At 40.0% G+C, this 19,573-nt stretch overlaps 1 protein-coding gene across 2 annotated transcripts in view; it reads left to right on the top strand.

Moving 5' to 3' along the window:
- Positions 1 to 19,573, top strand: part of zgc:56622 (uncharacterized protein LOC326033 homolog) — a 36,584-nt gene that overhangs the window by 15,594 nt on the left and 1,417 nt on the right. For both annotated transcript variants that reach the window (XM_057836929.1, XM_057836927.1), the window contains exons 4-9: positions 6,528 to 6,605; positions 12,604 to 12,720; positions 12,825 to 12,937; positions 13,426 to 13,513; positions 13,584 to 13,667; positions 19,111 to 19,193. In XM_057836929.1, the coding sequence (XP_057692912.1) occupies positions 6,528 to 6,605; positions 12,604 to 12,720; positions 12,825 to 12,937; positions 13,426 to 13,513; positions 13,584 to 13,667; positions 19,111 to 19,167 (537 nt within the window). In that variant the 3' untranslated portion in view covers positions 19,168 to 19,193. The remainder of the gene's footprint in view (positions 1 to 6,527; positions 6,606 to 12,603; positions 12,721 to 12,824; positions 12,938 to 13,425; positions 13,514 to 13,583; positions 13,668 to 19,110; positions 19,194 to 19,573) is intronic.

Genomic DNA, 19,573 nt, shown 5'->3' on the forward strand with positions numbered 1-19,573 from the left:
CCATTCCCCCCCCCCCCCGCCAACAGGTCCCAACCATCCCACAACCTTGGTGTGTGGTGCATTAAAAACAGGGGGGAGTCGGGCCGGGACTGTAAAGCCCCGTCCCAACTCTCCCCGGAGAAATGTATGAGCATGTAAGTGCCAGGGTGAAAAATATTTACAGTGCCGAAGTGAGAAGTGCGTGAGTTAAGAGGTAGGCTCCCGCGGGCGTGGCCCCGTCCACCAGAACCACCGGCCCCAGGGCGGAAGAAGCGTCAGGGCCCCGATCAATCCCCGCCCCAGACCACCCACGGCGCCTCCGCGACCGCCCACCCCCCTCCCACCCACCGAGCACCACCCCGCACCCCGAGCAGACGCCACACCAAGCGCCGGCGACCAGGGGGCGTCCACCCCACCGGCAAGGGACAGCAAGCCTCACCCTAGGCCCTGCGGGCCCCAAGAGGCCCCGCCAACGACCCCGCCGGCCGGGGGGCAGCCGCGGCCACCGCGGCCCAGGGAGGCAGACAGGGCCGGAAACAGACCAAGGGGAGGGAAGCGCACCCCCCACAACCCACCCCCGGGCCAAGAGGGGCGCGCGGTATGGCACCAGAGGGCACCTCCCTGGCACCCGGTACAGGGAGACGCGGCTCCGGCCGGGCAGACCTGGGAGGGAACCATGGCTGCCGCATACACCCCCCGGCCCCCACCCCAACTCCACCCCACCCCGGCCGGCCGGGGAAGGGCCGCGGCCCCGGAACGGCACCCGCGCAGCCCCCCCACCCGCCCACGACACCAGCGCGCGCCCGACGGGACCCCCCGCACAGCCAGATGCAACCAGACAAGCCCCGGCCGAAAATCCCGGGGGCCAAGACCGGCGGCGGGACGGCCCAGGGCAGGACGCCAACAAACTCGACCTGTAAAGCTGATAGAAGAAGAGGTTTATCAAACACCATTAGATGTATGCCAAGGACCAGTGAAGTGTATTATTTACGCATAGTTCCTTAATTGTTCCAAGTCTGATAAGTAATATATAGGGTGTTCCAAAAAAAGTTGCATATGATCCCCAGGAGCTGGAAACCAAATTGTCTATGAGTATCCTTGTAAAACAAGCCCATTGACCGACTAAACTGTGAAGGAAGAAAAATTATTTATTACATGCTGTTGGGAGTGTATAAAACAGTACGGATTTAAACATGTCCAGTTTCCAGCTGCAGAAGGATGCATACAACTTCCCTGGACACCCCGCATACATCCATTTATGTATACATTTTTATTATTTTTGTGGCATTCCTTCGCAGGTGAGAGAGAATCCTTATTCTATGTTCATCATTCTTGCGACCGTTTCCCACTGTTGTTCGTATTTGTCCATTTTATTTGTCTGTTTGGCAGATATTTTCTCTAATGTTATATATTCAATGATTAGATTTAGCCATTGGTTAATGCTAATGTTTTGTTTGTTTTTCCAATTCAACAATATTGTTTTTTTGGCTATCGTTAGACTTGCTAGTAGTGGACGGGTTTGATGGATAGAGATATTCACTGTATTCAGATCGCCAAGCAGACAAAGAGTTGGAGACAATGGAATCCTGCAGTTCAATAGGAAAGAGAGTTTCTTCGTTACCTGTGCCCAGAAATCTTGTATTGGTTTACATTGCCAAAGAGCATGAAAGTATGTATCTGAAGTATCTTCGTTGCAGCTTGTACATTTATTGGATTGGGAGAACCCCATTTTGTGCATTTTAGATTGAGTAATATGCCATCTGTGCAGTATTTTGAACTGTATAAGCTGAAGGTTCTTATTCTTTGTCATTATAAATGCATTTTTACAGATGTTGGACCAATAGTTATTATCTAATGTTACCGAAAGTTCGTTATTCCATTTTTCGATTGGTAGGCAAGTAGAGTTGTTACATGAGAGGGCTTTATATACTTTTGAAAGTATTTTTTTTTGTTGAGGATGTATATTTATTATTTTATTTACGAAAGGTGGTGGGTCTAACGTACCCGTTAGTGATGGAAATTTGCTTCTGATGGCTGCCCTGATTTTATTGTATTGAAGGAAATTGACCCCTTTGATTTTGAAATCTTGTAATATTTTTTCATATGACATGAATGTATTATCTTTAAACAAATGCTGTAACTGGTTTATTCCCGTATCATCCCATGTGCTGAAATAAATAGGAATTTTATTAACTCCAAAGTCTGGGTTGTGCCAGATTGGTGAGAATTTACACGGGGCTTGTTGTGATTGCGTAATTTCCATACCTCTCCACCAGGCTTTCAAGGTACATGCTATCATTGGGTTTTTGAAGCAGCTATGGTGCTTAATACTAGAACTAATAAAGGGGAGGTTTGCCAATTGTATTTGGTTGCAGTCTGTTTGCTCTAATTCTAGCCATGACTGTTGTTCAGTGTTAAGATATAACCACCTAATAAGATATTGTATTTGATTTGCTATATAATAGTGTTGGAAATTAGGGGCCTCTAGACCCCCCTCTGGTTTATTTCTTTGCAATTTGGCAAGGCTAATTCTGTTTTTCTTGTTTTTAAAGTAGAATTTTGTGACGGCTGAGTCTAGGTCTTGAAACCATTTTTGAGTGGGTTTAAAGGGGATCATTGAGAACAAATAGTTTATTTGTGGTAATACTTTCATTTTGACTGTTGCTATCCGGCCCAAAAGTGAGATGGGTAGATTATTCCAGTGTGTCAAATCTTCACATATTTTTGCTAGGAGGGGTGTATGGTTTAGTTTAGTTAATTCTGTAAGTTTTGGTGAAATGTTGATTCCAAGATACTTTATATTCCCTATTGGAATATTGTGATTTTGATTTGCAGGATTCCATGAGTTTGTTGATAAGGGCATTATAATTGATTTTGACCAATTTATAGCATAATCTGATATTTGTGAGAATGTCTTTATTAGTTCAAAAGTCTCATGTAGGGAGGATTCTGGTTTTTCTAGATATAAAAGTATATCGTCTGCATATAAGTTAATTTTGTGTTCCGATGTGTGCGAGCAGATCCCTTTGATATTAGCGTTTTGTCTTATTGCAATTGCTAATGGTTCAATAAATAGAGCGAATAATAGGGGTGAGAGTGGACAGCCTTGTCGAGTTCCCCTTTGAAGACAGAAACTTTGTGAAATGACCCCGTTTGTGTTTACAGTGGCTTTTGGGGCGTTGTAGAATATTTTTATCCAGCGGTTTATTGGTATTCTTTCTTTCCTCCATGCTCAATGTGGTACACACAAGGACACAGGACAGAGGTTGAGTCAACTATAATCCATTTTAACTGGCTGCAAGTGTGAGCACCTGTTACGTCCCACAGGTAAGTAACAGGTGCTGTTAATTACACAAATTAGAGAGGCATCACATGATTTTTGAAAGGGTGCCAATACTTTTGTCTGGCCCATTTATGGAGTTTTGTGTTGTATGCTAATGATTTTTTTTCCCCATTCTCTTTTGTGATTTTTCACTCCAGGCAAAATAAATGAAATATTACTACAAAAGCATTTGTAATTGAAGTCATTTTCTGGGAGAAATTGAGCATCATCTGACAGAATTGCAGGGGTGCCAATACTTTTGGCCAGCTGTGTAACTATCCGTGCTGATCACGTGTCAATATGTCAGCCATTTGAACAGACAACTGAGTCCAGGGTTGTTTGCTGCACGCATGCGCACATCCACACGACTTGTCAAACTCAGATAAACTGCTGCAGTTGGGGAGAGCTCTGTGAACTAAATCTCTAATAAATATTAGTGGAAACGGATTACGCTACACAAGCACTTTATTATACTTGGTGGTCACGCTTGTGCATGTAAATCTGACGTTAGTAGATTGTTTTCGTCTTAGAGATGAGATGTGTGTATGGCAACATGATAGTTGTTTTTTTTTTAACATTGGGGTTTGACAATTGCTGTCATATTTTTTTAGATCAAAACTCTGTTCCGCCCCATTCTGGCCCCGAATCTTTTACTGGAACAGCGTACCGGAATGTTCCGGCCCACTTTAACCCCTGGTGAAAAAGAACTGAATGGATCACATAGAAATTAACTAAATAGCATGACTACCAAGTAATAAAAAAAAGATTGGAACGGCAACTGAAGAAACATGAGAGTAAGTCAATAGGTATCTGCACTGTGTTATTTGATTGAACAACAATACAAAAGTTACATATACATAATTTTTCACCACAGTCACCCTGCTTTTCAATACACTTGGTTCATCTTTGCACAAGCTGACTGAGACCTTCAGGAAAAAACAGTTTTCAGTTGCGCTGCAAACCAAGTATGCACCGCTTCCTTCACCTGCTGATCAGTGGTGAAACAACAGCCCCTTAAAGCATCTTTAAGTGAACCAAAAATGAGGGGACGGATCAAGACTGTAATGAGGATGCTCCAAGACCGCAAAATGAAGATTTGGAAGAGTTTGAACCGTGTGGGAGGCGGTATGTGGATACGTATTGTTATGCAGAAAAGCAACTGAACTGTTCAACTTTTCAAGCCACTGGTAAACACTACGCCATGGTAAAACATTGGCCCCATATTGCCATAAATTTTCTGTGGATTTCAGCTCCTGGTACAACTTCCGACATCAAAAGATGGATTATAGATCACTGTTGTTCTTTGGTGCAAATGGAGAGTGGTGCAGTCATCTTTATTTCCCAAAAATGTGAAGTGCAATGAAGTGATGATGTAGAAACTTTCCACAAGCAAGCAGTGAGGCGCCATCTAGAACCAGACATAGAGTGCAAAGCTGGACAGCCATTATACAAGCATTTAGAATAATTGTGCAGATACTGATTGACTTACCCTCGTAATTAGCACTGAAAATTAATGATTTACACCCCGAGCGCCACAATGCACACTGTGAGATATTAAGCTGTTCTTATTGGTCTGTTCTATCTGCAAAGGTTGATGGGTAGATGAGCATTAAGACACTATGACTGAGCATGACATGTCTTTTTACTGCTTTCAGTATAGTGAGATGTTTCTTGAAGTCGTGTATGAAACTCAAGAACAGCCTGTGAATTAAATACAACCCCTAGCAAAAATTATGGAATCACCAGTCTCGGACGAGCACTCACTCAGATATTTTATCATGTAGAACAAACTCAGATAAAAAGCTTGAAAAATAATCAATTAGTTCAAAAGTGCAACTCTAGCATTCAGAAACACTAAAATAAATAAAAACATTGAATAAAAAACATTGTGGTGGTCAGTAAATGTTACTTTTATAGAGCAAGTGCAGGGAAATATATATGTGTAATCACTCCATTCTGAGGAAAAAATATGGAATGAGAAACAAACAAAGAAATAACAATCAAAACACATCTCTAGGATTTATTAGCACCACCTCTGACTTTTATGACAGCTTGCAGTCTCTGGGGCATGGACCTGATGAGTATTCTTCATCAACTTGGTGCCAACTCTCTTTGATCGCAGTTGCCCGATCATCTTGCAGGTCGGAGCCTTGCTGTGGACCATTTTTTTTCAATTTCCGCCACAGGTTTTCAATAGGGTTGAGATCTGGGCTATTTGCAGGCCATGGCATTGGCTGGATGAGTCTTTCTCCAAGGAATGCTTTAATAGTTTTAGCTCTTTGGCATGATGCACCTTGAAAAATGACAAACATATTTTCAATTGAAGGGATAAGAAAGTTCAATGTAAACTTGTGCATTTATTGAAGATATAACCACAGCCATCTCCCCAGTGCCTTTGCCTGACATGCAGCCCCATATCGTCAAGGACTGAGGAAATTTTGATGTTTTCTTCAGGCAATCATCTTCGTAAATCCCACTGGAACAGCACCAAACATAAGTTCCAGCATCATCACCTTTGTCAAGAGTCAAGAATCTGAAATGGACAAGGTGTCAAGAGTCAAGAATCTGCATTGGACAAGGGTATGATGCTGGAACTTTTGTTTGGTGCTGTTCCAGTGACATTTACAAATACGACTGCCTGAAGAAAACATAAAAATTCCCTCAGTCCTTGATGATATGGGGCTGCATGTCAGGCAAAGGCACTGGGGTAGTTATTTACTGACCACCACAATGTTTTTTACTCATTTCTTTTAGTGTTTCTGAATGCTAAAGAGTTGCACTTTTGAACTAATTCATTATTTTTTCAAGCTTTTTATCTGAGTTCGTTCTACATGATTTTTGCCAGGGGTTGTACAAGCGTGGCCATTCCTTGTCACTCACCACATTATTTGAAGTTGCCCTCAAAATGTTTGGGGTTGGATTTGACTGAATAAATTACTCAATAAAAATGCGACTTATACGGCAGCATGACTTAAAGACTTTTTTTTTTTTTTTTCATGACTATGTAATTTTTGGGCACTGCGACTTAACTCTGGAGTGATTTATAGTCCGAAAAATACGGTAAATGTGTATTGTGCAGTTGAAAAAGGTATACCTCTATTATAAATTGATGCAACATCAAAACAGAGGCAACTTAAATGAGTTGTACGATTGTTGGAAGTGAAGAGAAATGTCACACTTTTATGAACATTTCATCTAAAGCATATTTCCTGACATGACTTAATAGAAAATGGATGAGGAGCACTCCCCAAGGAAGGATGGGCACTTTGAAACTTCAGATATGGACTATGAGGGCGTATGGATGGTAAGAACGCTCATTCATCTATTCCTTTTAAGAGGGTCAGTGTCTATCTGCTTCCTGCTTGCCTACACATATCCCTTGTACAAGTGAAGTCAAATTGGGGGGGGCATTTATTATCATTAAATGTAGAGAAAATGTTTTTATGTCTTTTCAAATGGAGTGTGTTCGAATGTCAAAATCACACAGATGAAAAAAAACTGCTTTAACTTAAATCACCCAAACATTTAATACGTTTGATGATAGTATGCAAACAATGACAGATGGGTGAAAAATAAGTAAGTGAACCATCACATTTAATATTTTGTGGCTCCCCGTTTGGCAGCAATAACTTGAACCAGATGCTTCCTGTAGCTGCTGATCAGTCTTGCACATGGATCAGGACTAATCTTGGCCCATTCTTCTCTACAAAACTGCTGTTGTTCAGTCAGATTCCTGGGATATCTTGCATGAATCGCTGTCTTTAGATCATGCCACAGCATCTCAACGGGGTTAAGGTCTGGACTTTTACTTGGCCACTCCAGAACATGTATTTTGTTCTTCTGAAACCACTCTGAAGTTGATTTAACACAGTGAAGTTGATTTACCTCTGTGTTTTGGATCATTGTCTTGTTGCAGCACCCACTCACTTTTTAGCTTCAACTGTCTGACAGACGGCCTTAGGTTTTCCTGCAAAACATCCTGATGAACTTTTGAATTAATTATTCCATTAATGGTTGCAAGTTGTCCAGACCCTGAGGCAGCAAACAGCTCCAAATCATGATGCTCCCTCCACTATGCTCCATGGCGGGGATTAGGTGTGGATGTTGGTGAGCCGTTCCATTTATCCTCCACACATGACGTTGTGTGTTACTCCCAAACAATTCAACTTTGGTTTCATCAGTCCACAAAATATTTTGCCAAAACTTCCGTGGAGTGTCCAAGTGCCTTTTTGCGAACATCAAACAAGCAACAATGTTTTTTTTTTTAGACAGCAGTGGCTTCCTCTGCGGAGTCCTCCCATGAACACCATTCTTGGGCATAGTTTTACATATATACACTCATACACACACCAAGCTCATATTTTTCTCTCATTTCCTTCTCAATTTCACTGTGAAGCGTCACATTTTACCTTTTTTTCACCACCTGCACTAACCTTCGTGGGACCCATGTTGATTTCTCTCACAAGAAAATCAGCAGTGCATCTGTCTTGCGGAAAAACTGAGAATTTGTGAAGCCGTCATAAATCGTCGTATTTCGAGCATGTCGTCATATGTCGAGACAAATGACAAGTCAAATTTTACGTCGGATGTTTGAAAGAATCGTATGCCTATGCAGTCGTATGTTGAGGTACCACTGTATTAGGCACAAAAGAATTAGACTAGAAAAATTTACAGAAATTAAACGCCACCTGTCCAAAGAGTGTAAGGTAGGGAGGGTTGTTCCAATCATGTTTTTTGCTCCCGATCCGATCCTGATCGTTTTAGTTTGAGTATCTGCCGATCCCGTTATTTCCCAATCCGATTGCTTTTTTTTGCTCCCGATTCAATTCCAATCATTACCGATAAGTTTTCCTGATCATATACATTTTGGCAATGCATTAAGAAAAAAACGAATAAAACTCGGACGAATATATACATTCAACATACAGTACATAAGTACTGTATTTGTTTATTATGACAATAAATCCTCAAGATGGCATTTACATCATTAACATTCTTTCTGTGAGAGGGATCCACGGATAGAAAGACTTGTAATTCTTAAAAGATAAATGTGACTTTGTATATTGTGACTCAATATTGCCATCTAGTGTATTTGTTGGGCTTTCAGTAAATGATACCTTAGCCATGCCCAAATGCATGATGGGAAGTGCAACCATGACTGTGCGTGGTGCTACCAATTGATATATCTTCTCTGCGTTGGGAAATAACATAGGGTGTTAAGAAAAAGATCAATTACTACCTTGCTTCCCCACATTGCTTCCCATGATATTGCTAATTGTAGGGAGAGGGATTGTAATGCTTTAGCCAATTAAAAAAAGGCTCCAAATGCTGCCAATCTTCACTCTATTCATTTTACGCTGCCTTTTAGCTCTCTATATAGGTAAAACGGCGCCATTACAGATTGAGCGCGACAATGCGTGAGTGGGTCGTGCAGCACATGCATTAATTGCGTTAAATATTTTAACATGATACAGTTTGTTAAAAATTAATTACCGCCGTTATTGGGATAAATTTGATAACCCTACCTTAAGCCTAAACTAAAGACTCTGGATGAGTGTAACATTATATCTGTAACGTTAAATACAACTAGAAAACGATTTAATTAAAAAGTATATATATATGAGAAAAGGCATGTCCGATATTATTTTGCCGATTCCGATACTTTGAAAATGACGTGATCGGACCCGATCGATCGGTACATCTCTCGTTTAAGGTCGTACCATTAAATTAAAACAATCATATCTCCGATTTCTGTAGTGTATCAATGCCAAATAAAAACTGGGAGAGGTTGAAATCCGCGCTTGTAAGGTTGAAATAGTTACCGTATTTTCCACACTATAAGAAGACGCATTGGAGTATAATAATAATAATAATAATACATTTTATTTAAGACGCACTTTACATTTGAAAGGGCGCATTGCATTATAAGGCGCAGTAGTAGACGTGGTGGTGGTGGTGGTGGTGGTTGGGGTTGCTTAATGCATCCACTAGATGGAGCTGCGCTAAAGTGAATGTTATGCCATGCTTAACTCATATTGATCCATATATAAGGCGCAACAGTTTATAAGACGCACTGTCTTCTACTGAGAAAATAGAAGGCTTTCAGGTGCGCCTCATAAGGCGGAAAATCCGGCACTTTTCCTACAGTGCTTTAAAGACGTTGCGTGGTTGAACAGGCCAGTCTGATCATGGAAACTTACGACAGCAAGCTTGTGTGTGGTCATGTGATTCTCATGTTACATCTGATTGGTATCATGGAGTCATGTGATTATTGTTGCAATGCTTCACTAGGGAAAGTGGTAGAGCCACTGTGGGCATCCTTGGCAATAAAAAGTAGAATCTAATATGTAGAACAACGAGGAAAAATGTGTTTCTTCTTCACACAACTACTCAAGTAAAAAGTATGGCTTTTTAAAACTACTCTTAGAAGTACAATTTTCTCAAAAAGTTACTCAAGTAAATGTAACACATTACTACCTTTGCATAGGGACATAACACTAGAAACTTTTGAGGATGCTCAAATTGTCCCCACCAACTTTTAAGCAACCTTATTTGCAAATTTATAAAGAGTTCAGATATATACTGTATTTTTCGCACTACAAGGCGCACCTGACTATAAGCCATCACCCACCAAATTTGACACAAAAACGACATTTGTTCATAGATATGCCACACTGGACTATAAGCTGCAGCTATCCTCACTGTGTTAAGGGATATTTACACCAAAAGATATCAAGCGGTAACACGTTATTTGACAGTGGCATCATAAGACTGTCATAAAACCAAATGGACCACCATAACACTTTGAACCAATTAGCTCCAAAGCTTCATTGCTTCAAGAAGCTTCATTTGGTCATTATTGTTCTCTTGGGGGAGACAGTCAACCTTTGCTGCCAGCTGCTGTCAACGCTGTTGTCATCCAACATGCCTCCTAGCATGCATTGCAGCGCTACAGATGGAAATAACAAATCAAAATTCATGTTCTGTGCTAATTATTTCTTCGGTTACTGTTCTAGTTGATTCATTAATTGCTAGTTATGGTATTTATTAACTTTTTATTTGAAGGTGACGCCATCAGACTGTCATAAGACCATCATAATTATGACATGACACTGCCATAAGCATTAAATATTACTTATGACAGATGTCATTTTGTGTCATCTGGCAAATTATCCCCCTTTTGAATGGTTTTAAAAGATCCGAGCTGGACATAAATGGAGTTAGTGACATAATTTGCCGGATGAAACTTGAAGATGAACATTTGGTTGGCTGATGACTTGGAGCCCCCCGTCCCGCCACAAAGACATACACACAGACATACTCACACAAGATTCAGTGTCGACAACATGCAATCTCCTCCGCCCCCTTCGGAGAGGAGGGATATTAGAACTTTCTTTTTCAGCCAACAGCAGCCACTGTAAGTCATGTAAAAAGATGTCCATGTTGTGGGGGTGGGGGAAACACCACTAATTTTGCTACTGAAACTTCGACCTACAGTGCCTTGCAAAAGTATTCGTCCCCCTTGAACCTTGCAACCTTTCGCCACATTTCAGGCTTCAAACATAAAGATATAAAATTTTAATTTTTTGTCAAGAATCAACAACAAGTGGGACACAATCTTGAAGTGGAACAACATTTATTGGATAATTTAAACTTTTTTAACAAATAAAAAACTGAAAAGTGTGGCGTGCAATATTATTCGGCCCCCTTGCGTTAATACTTTGTAGCGCCACCTTTTGCTGCAATTACAGCTGCAAGTCGCTTGGGATATGTTTCTATCAGTTTTGCACATCGAGAGACTGACATTCTTGCCCATTCTTCCTTGCAAAACAGCTCGAGCTCAGTGAGGTTGGATGGAGAGTGTTTGTGAACAGCAGTCTTCAGCTCTTTCCACAGATTCTCGATTGGATTCAGGTCTGGACTTTGACTTGGCCATTCTAACACCTGGATACGTTTATTTTTGAACCATTCCATTGTAGATTTGGCTTTATGTTTTGGATCATTGTCCTGTTGGAAGATAAATCTTCGTCCCAGTCTCAGGTCTTGTGCAGATACCAACAGGTTTTCTTCCAGAATGTTCCTGTATTTGGCTGCATCCATCTTCCCGTCAATTTTAACCATCTTCCCTGTCCCTGCTGAAGAAAAGCAGGCCCAAACCATGATGCTGCCACCACCATGTTTGACAGTGGGGATGGTGTGTTCAGCTGTGTTGCTTTTACGCCAAACATATCGTTTTGCATTGTGGCCAAAAAGTTCAATTTTGGTTTCATCTGACCAGAGCACCTTCTTCCACATGTTTGGTGTGTCTCCCAGGTGGCTTGTGGCAAACTTTAAACGAGACTTTTTATGGATATCTTTGAGAAATGGCTTTCTTCTTGCCACTCTTCCATAAAGGCCAGATTTGTGCAGTGTACGACTGATTGTTGTCCTATGGACAGACTCTCCCACCTCAGCTGTAGATCTCTGCAGTTCATCCAGAGTGATCATGGGCCTCTTGGCTGCATCTCTGATCAGTTTTCTCCTTGTTTGAGAAGAAAGTTTGGAAGGACGGCCGGGTCTTGGTAGATTTGCAGTGGTCTGATGCTCCTTCCATTTCAATATAATGGCTTGCACAGTGCTCCTTGAGATGTTTAAAGCTTGGGAAATCTTTTTGTATCCAAATCCGGCTTTAAACTTCTCCACAACAGTATCTCGGACCTGCCTGGTGTGTTCCTTGGTTTTCATAATGCTCTCTGCACTTTAAACAGAACCCTGAGAGTATCACAGAGCAGGTGCATTTATACGGAGACTTGATTACACACAGGTGGATTCTATTTATCATCATCGGTCATTTAGGACAACATTGGATCATTCAGAGATCCTCACTGAACTTCAGGAGTGAGTTTGCTGCACTGAAAGTAAAGGGGCCGAATAATATTGCACGCCCCACTTTTCAGTTTTTCATTTGTTAAAAAAGTTTAAATTATCCAATAAATGTTGTTCCACTTCACGATTGTGTCCCACTAGTTGTTGATTCTTGACAAAAAAATTAAATTTCATATCTTTATGTTTGAAGCCTGAAATGTGGCGAAAGGTTGCAAGATTCAAGGGGGCCGAATACTTTTGCAAGGCACTGTACATCAGAGTTACTTGCTAACCGTCAAAACTACTGCAGTCAGGTCAGCTTCCAAAAGGAACAACGAAGTCAAGCTAGTCGTCACTTATTTGGATAATTGTTTGTAATATGTGCAATACGGTAATATTGTCCCTACCAATGTTGACAGCAAACCTACGCCCTTGGTTTCATGCTATCCCTTTTTCAGGAAATGGAAGGACTGCAAGCTTCAGGGAAAGTAAGGAGCATTGGTGTATCCAACTTCAATACTGAACAGCTAGAGAAGCTTCTGTCGTTTTGCAAAGTACCTCCTGCAGTCAATCAGGTACATTGGTTGTATTTGTGCACCTTCAATGAGATTCATTTCATGATTAAATGAATGGTTAAGATACCGATTTAATTTTAATCAGTCTCTTTGTGTCGTGCTAGGTAGAGTTACATCTCCACCAGGCGCAGCATGAACTGACAGAGTTCTGTAAATCCAGGGATATTGCCATCACAGCTCACAACCCATTTGGCTCACCTGCAAAATCACCACCAGTGTAAGGCCTCGTTTCTACACATTGTATTATGTCAGATGAATGATGGTTTTTGCATCTGGTTATTGTTGGAACTTGGACAACAATCAAAGCATCGACGTTATTTTTCCTTTTCTTTTTTGTCACAAAAACTTTTGAATCTCCTCCCACAGTTGACACCTTATTCACACTGTCTCAACTCCAAAAATGTCCACAATTTCATGCCACACATTGCTGTATTTTTCCGATTTTTTACTTTAATATCATTCCACATCTTTCTAAACGCTTCAGCGTACCAACCAGCATGAAAGCATTTGCATGCTCGTTCAATATGAATGGCATTTTCTTGTTTAAGAAGAAATGCTTATGTTTGTAAATGGAGCTCAGCCAACCAGCAGTCCCCTTCAGTTTACTGTTCCAGCAAATTGGAGCAGTTTTTTCCCCCTCTTGTATCAATTCTATCTCGTTACTTTGTTAAGTCTAAAAGGATTTTTTCTTTTTTATGGTACTAGATACAGAGAAGATATGAATTCGCATAATCTCCTAGATGAGCAACTAATTGCCAATATAGCCAGGAAATACAAACGCAGCCCTTCGCAGGTCAGCTTAGTGTGCCGTATGTTTATTAAGAATGTGTGATCGTCATATGTAACCTTGTTATTTTCCATAGGTGTTGCTGAGGTACTATGTACAGCAGGGTATTGCAGTCATTCCCAGGAGTTATAAGTCCCACCATATTCTTGAAAACACAAAGGTACATAAAATACATAAATGAAATTACTGTGGTACCTCGACATACGATCGCTTCGACTCACGATCTTTTCGACATCCGACGTAAAATTTGACTCGCCATTTGTTTCTACATCCGACGACATGCTCGAAATATGACGACATGACAGCACCGCAGACGAATGCACGGCAATTTTCTTGAGTGAGAAATCAACACAGGTTTCAAAAAGGTTGGTACATGTGGTGAAACAAGGAAAAAGGCTTACCTTTTAAATGAAGATGCAAATTATAGAGAAATATGGGCGTGTGGTGCGCATCCGTCAACTGGCTCAACAATAAATCTCCACGGTCCTCCTCCGCCCACCGTTTGCCAGTCTTTATAAGTTGATGACAATTATTATTGTGGTAACATCACCAGAGAAATCGCCAGCTTCGTCGCATTTTTATTAGGGCTTTCAAAAAATACAATTTTTAATCGAGTTAATCACAATTTAAAAATTAATTAATCATAATTAATCGCAATTTAAACCATCTCTAATATATGCGATATTTTTCTATAAATTATTGTTGGAATGGAAAGATAAGACACAAGACGGATATATACATGCAACATACTGTACATAAGTAATGTATTGTTTATCATAACAAGATGGCATTAACATTATTAACATTCTTTCTGTTAAAGGGATCCATAGATAGAAAGACTGGTAGTTCTTAAAAGATAAATATTTGTACAAGTTATAGTAATTTTATAGTAAAACCCCTCTTAATGTTTTCATTTTAATAAAATTTGTAAAATTTTCAATTTAAAAAAATAAACCAGTAGCTCGCCATTGCTGATGTTGCCGAGCGGTGACATCACATAAGCTCTCTGCCATTCATTCTTCCACAGTGTCTTTAACTTAACTATAAAACAACAACAACAACAAAAAGACAGTGTCTTTAACTACCTAAGGTAGTGATTGAAATACACCACAATGTGTCAATGGCGAGTTTTAAATTAGAGATCTAGCCAACGAGTGCGTTTTGTCCTTCAACTGACGCCATAGTTTCCGGGTTCATTGTACGTTATGTTCATTTGAGCGTTGGCTTCACAGCGCACGAGACCTCTGATAGTTTTTATATTGTGACAAAATATTGCCATCCAGTGTAATTGTTGAGCTAAACGAAATGTTTGAAGACAGTTTGACCAAAGTCTGAGTAAGTTTTATATGTATTTTGCATAGCTATTTTGATTGGGAATGCCAGTTCTCTTTGCATTTAGCGCTTTTCTTTTTGTGAACATCATTTTTTTTGAGGGATAGGAATATTATTTTTGTTGTGCTTTCACCAAATGATACTTATGTTTGTTGTGAAGGAGTTGCCAATAAACGGCGCGGTCCAATGAACGCCTGTGTCCACTCGCCTTTCTCTGCCTCTTAGCTCTCAATATGCAAAAAACGGCGTCATTGTAATCCGTTTGAAGCAATGCATGAGCAGGTCATTCTGCGCATGCCTTAAATGCGTCAAAAATTTTAACGTGATTAATAAAAAAATAATAATTACCGCCTGTTAACGCGATAAATTTGACAGCACTAATCATCATGTATTTCACAATTTATTCAACACAAAACGCCTCCTGACCGCCAAAGTTGATGGTGTTCTCAAGAAAACATTGAAAGTGAAAGTGAAACTCTCAAGCTCACCGCTCTCGGGTGCGGTGCGTTCAGGTACAGCAAAAACCGTCTGCCACATTAGAACCCGATTTGTTATATTATTACAGGACTTCGATCGGGTCCGATCACGTCATTTTCAAAGTATCGGAATCGGCAAAAAAATACAGCCATGCCTTTTTTAAATATATATATCTATTTTTTTTTATTAAATCGTTTTCTAATTGTATTTAACATTACAAACATAATATGTTACACTCATCCAGAGTCTTTAGTTTAGGCTTAAGGTAGGATTATCAAATTTACCCTGATAACGGCGGTAATTAATTTTTTAAAAAATGTATCACGTTAAAATATTTAACACAATAAATGCATGTGCTGCACGACCCACTGACGCATTGTCGCGCTCAATCTTTAATGGCACCGTTTTACCTATATAGAGAGATAAAAGGCAGCGTATAATGAGTAGAGTGAATTTTTACAGCCTTTGTAGCCTTTTTTTAATTGGCTAAAGCCTTACAATCCCTCTCCCTACGATTAGAAATATCATGGGAAGCAATGTGGGGAAGCAAGGTAGCAAATGATTTTTTTCTTAACAACCTAAGTTATTTCCTAACGCAGAAAAGATATATCAACTGGTAGCACTACGCACAGTCATGGTTCCACTTCCCATCATGCATTTGGCCATGGCTACAGTATCATTTACTGAAAGCTCAACAAATACACTAGATGGCAATATTTAGTCACAATATACAAAGTCACAAGTCTTTCTATCCGTGGATCCCTCTCACAGAAAGAATGTTAATAATGTAAATGCCATCTTGAGGATTTATTGTCATAATAAACAAATACAGTACTTATGTACTGTATGTTGAATGTATATATTCGTCCGAGTTTTATTCATATTTTTCTTAATGCATTGCCAAAATGTATATGATCGGGAAAAATTATCGGGAATGATTGGAATTGAATCGGGAGCAAAAAAAAGCAATTGGATCGAGAAATAACGGATTGGCAGATACTCAAACTAAAACGATCGGGATCGGATCGGGAGCAAAAAAACATGATCTGAACAACCCTAATTATTATTATTATAACATTATTCCGATTTTTTATTTATATTTTGTTTTGCTATGTGTAATTTCCTTTTGTAATAGTATTTATTAAGGATTTAGTGTAGGTTTTTGGGCTGTGGAACGAATTAATGGAATTATAATGTATTCCTATGGGAAAATCCTGCTCTACATACAACCATTTCGACTTACAAACAAGGTCCTGCAACAAATTAACTTCGTATGTAGAGGTACCACTGTATATGAATATTGCATATCATGACGTGAATGGCTACCTTTCTCAGGGTTATCAAAAATATTAGTATAATGGAATTGCGGATAAGCTTCATACATGCCAGACCACGAAATGTACTTAAAAGGACTTTCAACGACACTCTATTAAAACAACCTAATTCACCTCTTTTTTGACTCATAATTTTTTAGTAGTTTGAATAACATCACCATGTTGTTTCCTTGTAATGTGGCAAATTTAAAGGTCCCTGGATATTTGCCCAAAACTTTCCCATCAATTTCTAATGGGATGCCACGTCCAAATATCCCATTCACTTCCAATGAAATTTACATTGCATTGATGCCATTTACAGCCATGTATGTTGAATCCAAGGGCGTAGGTTTGCATAGGGATGGTAGGGACATAACACTACCAACTTTTCAGGATGCTGAAATTGTCCCCACCAACTTTTAAAGCAACACTTGGTAACTTTTCAGTTTGGGTCCATTTTAGCGACGCTGGTGGACAAAAGCGGTAATGTTTTGCCTTAAGGAAGACTGCGTTTCACATTAGGACCAGCGCACCCTCGTACAGTGTCATAAAATCATCAATCAATCAATCAGAAAACAATCTCCCTATCTCCTGCAGATAGATTAAAAAAGATTTCTGTTTCCAGCGGCTGTGTGAAGGATGAATAGTTATAAAGTAATGAATCCAGTTGTGGCTAAACCATTGCATATGACGATTAGCAACCATGTGGCTTAGTGTGGCTAACCCCCCATTCCACACCAACGAATGAAAGCCGGGCCATTGTTTATTCTGTATATACAGGTAGCCTGCCTTTGATTTCCTCCTCAGAAAAAAAAAAAAGTCTCTTTTGTTGCTCTGCCATCCAGAAACAACAAAGTCAAGCTAGCCGTCCCTCATTTGGATCGCTGGTTGCATGATGTGCATTACTGTAATGCAACGCGGTGGCTTCAGAGTTCATGCCCCCTTATAAAAAAAAGAAAACAAAAAAAAAACAGGGAGCCATCCAAGAGTGGGTCCATTTCAGGGGGGGCACTGACATGAACATGAACTGACATGAAAAACAAATCGGTGAAATTAAATAACACATCATAATTTCATGAGGGTACTTTGGTTCGAGTCTAGTATTCCTCAGATTTAGATAGATATATATCCTTGGATTTTTTTCATTATTTTATTTCCCAAAGTTCTTTCATATTACAATACTTTAGTTTGAGCCTAGGGGTGCTCCAGTGTCCCCCAGAAGTGGACCCAGTCTTGGATAGCACCCCGTTTTTTAATAAAGGGACTGCACTTCAAAATGCTCCTTTAGTAGTTTTTGAAAACAAAGGGTTGAATCCAACGATGTATCAACTGAACCAATACACATAACAGTTAGTATAAGTCAATACAGATTTATTTTGCATTGATCATTTAGCCTAGAAATTCATTAGGTCTATATTCATGAGAAATGTAGCACACGTTCACCCAGTATGTTTGGTCTTATTAATGTCCCGTCCCCAGCAAAAAGTGTACATGCAGGTTATACTGTTATATGGTCCCTACCAATGTTGAGACCAAACCTACGCCCTTGGTTGAATCTATTCTATTGATGCCAATGTACTTGGACTTCATTGACGCATATGTAAGTCGATTCCATTGACGGCCATGGACGTCCAATTTTCCCATTCATTTCCAATGTCATTCACATTGTATTGATGTCATTGACGGCCATGTATTTTAGGGCTATGCACGTTAATACCATTGACGGCCATGTATGTCAATTCTATTGATGCCAATGTACATGGATTCCATTGACGCATATGTAAGTTGATGCCATTGACGGCCATGGACGTCCAAATTTCTCAATCCTATTCAATGGCAAAAAAACCTCCGTAAATCAATAGGAAATTACCAAATATCAATAGGACACGCCCCCCCAAATGTCCCCAAATGACCTAATATGACCAGGACACACCCCCAAATGTCCCCACATGACCTGATATGACCAGGACGTGTCCCCCAAATGTCCCCAGATCAACAGGAAGTGACCTGATATTGTCCCCGAAATGTCCCCAAACCAACCTGAGCGGGGCTAAGATCTATATCTCCACACAACAAAGCTCCAGTAATTTCTCCAGAAATTGCAGTTTTTAGTTGTATAAGTCCTTGTTAAAATCGAAAACCAACTGACTAAACAGGATGAGCAACTGGCAAGGCTGAGCATGATATAGTTGTCCGGTCTGGCCAGAGAGCACGGTATGACGACGCCCCGGCCTGTCATAACACCTGGTTCAATTTTAGACCCACCTAAAAAATCCTGGCATGAATCCAGACAAAAAAAAATTCTTGCTGTGACTCAGAGATTCAACACTCAATTGTTCTCAGCTTGTGCCCTGTTTTCAGCACTTACTGTATCTTAAAACATATTCCATGTATCGCCTAACATTATTATCCTAACACCAACTCAAGACCACCCATCATCTTCAATCCCTAAGTAAGATTCACATACTTTTGTATCTGCAGATTTTTTACTTCAGTCTGAGCGAAGAAGACATGACAGCACTCAGAGGGTTGAAATGAGGTTTGAGGAACCTCAAACTTGATACGTAAGTATTAGTTAACAACAGTGTAATATAATACCACGGAGTAGTGTCAAAGCTAAAGTCAATTAACAACAGAGGTGGGTAGAGTAGTCAAGCCTTTACTCAAATAAGAGTAATGTTACTTCAAAACTCAAGTAAAAGTAGTCATTCAAAGTATAAGTAAAAAAAAGTATTTGGTGAAAAGAATACTACAGTAATTGTAGAGCATTGACTTCACAATGTATTGACAGGACACAGGGCGTGGGGCCGGTTCATAGGGGGCCTATCTCCGTCAAAGCTGACCGAGTGGAAACACAGACAAAGAGCTTTTTATGTTGAAAATTCTTGTGAATAAATGCTTAAATTCCTGAATTCTTTATAGGAATGGACGTAAAAGAGTCTCA

Source organism: Corythoichthys intestinalis, chromosome 5, assembly GCF_030265065.1.
Source record: "Corythoichthys intestinalis isolate RoL2023-P3 chromosome 5, ASM3026506v1, whole genome shotgun sequence".
In the NCBI taxonomy this organism is placed as follows: Eukaryota; Metazoa; Chordata; class Actinopteri; order Syngnathiformes; family Syngnathidae; genus Corythoichthys; species Corythoichthys intestinalis.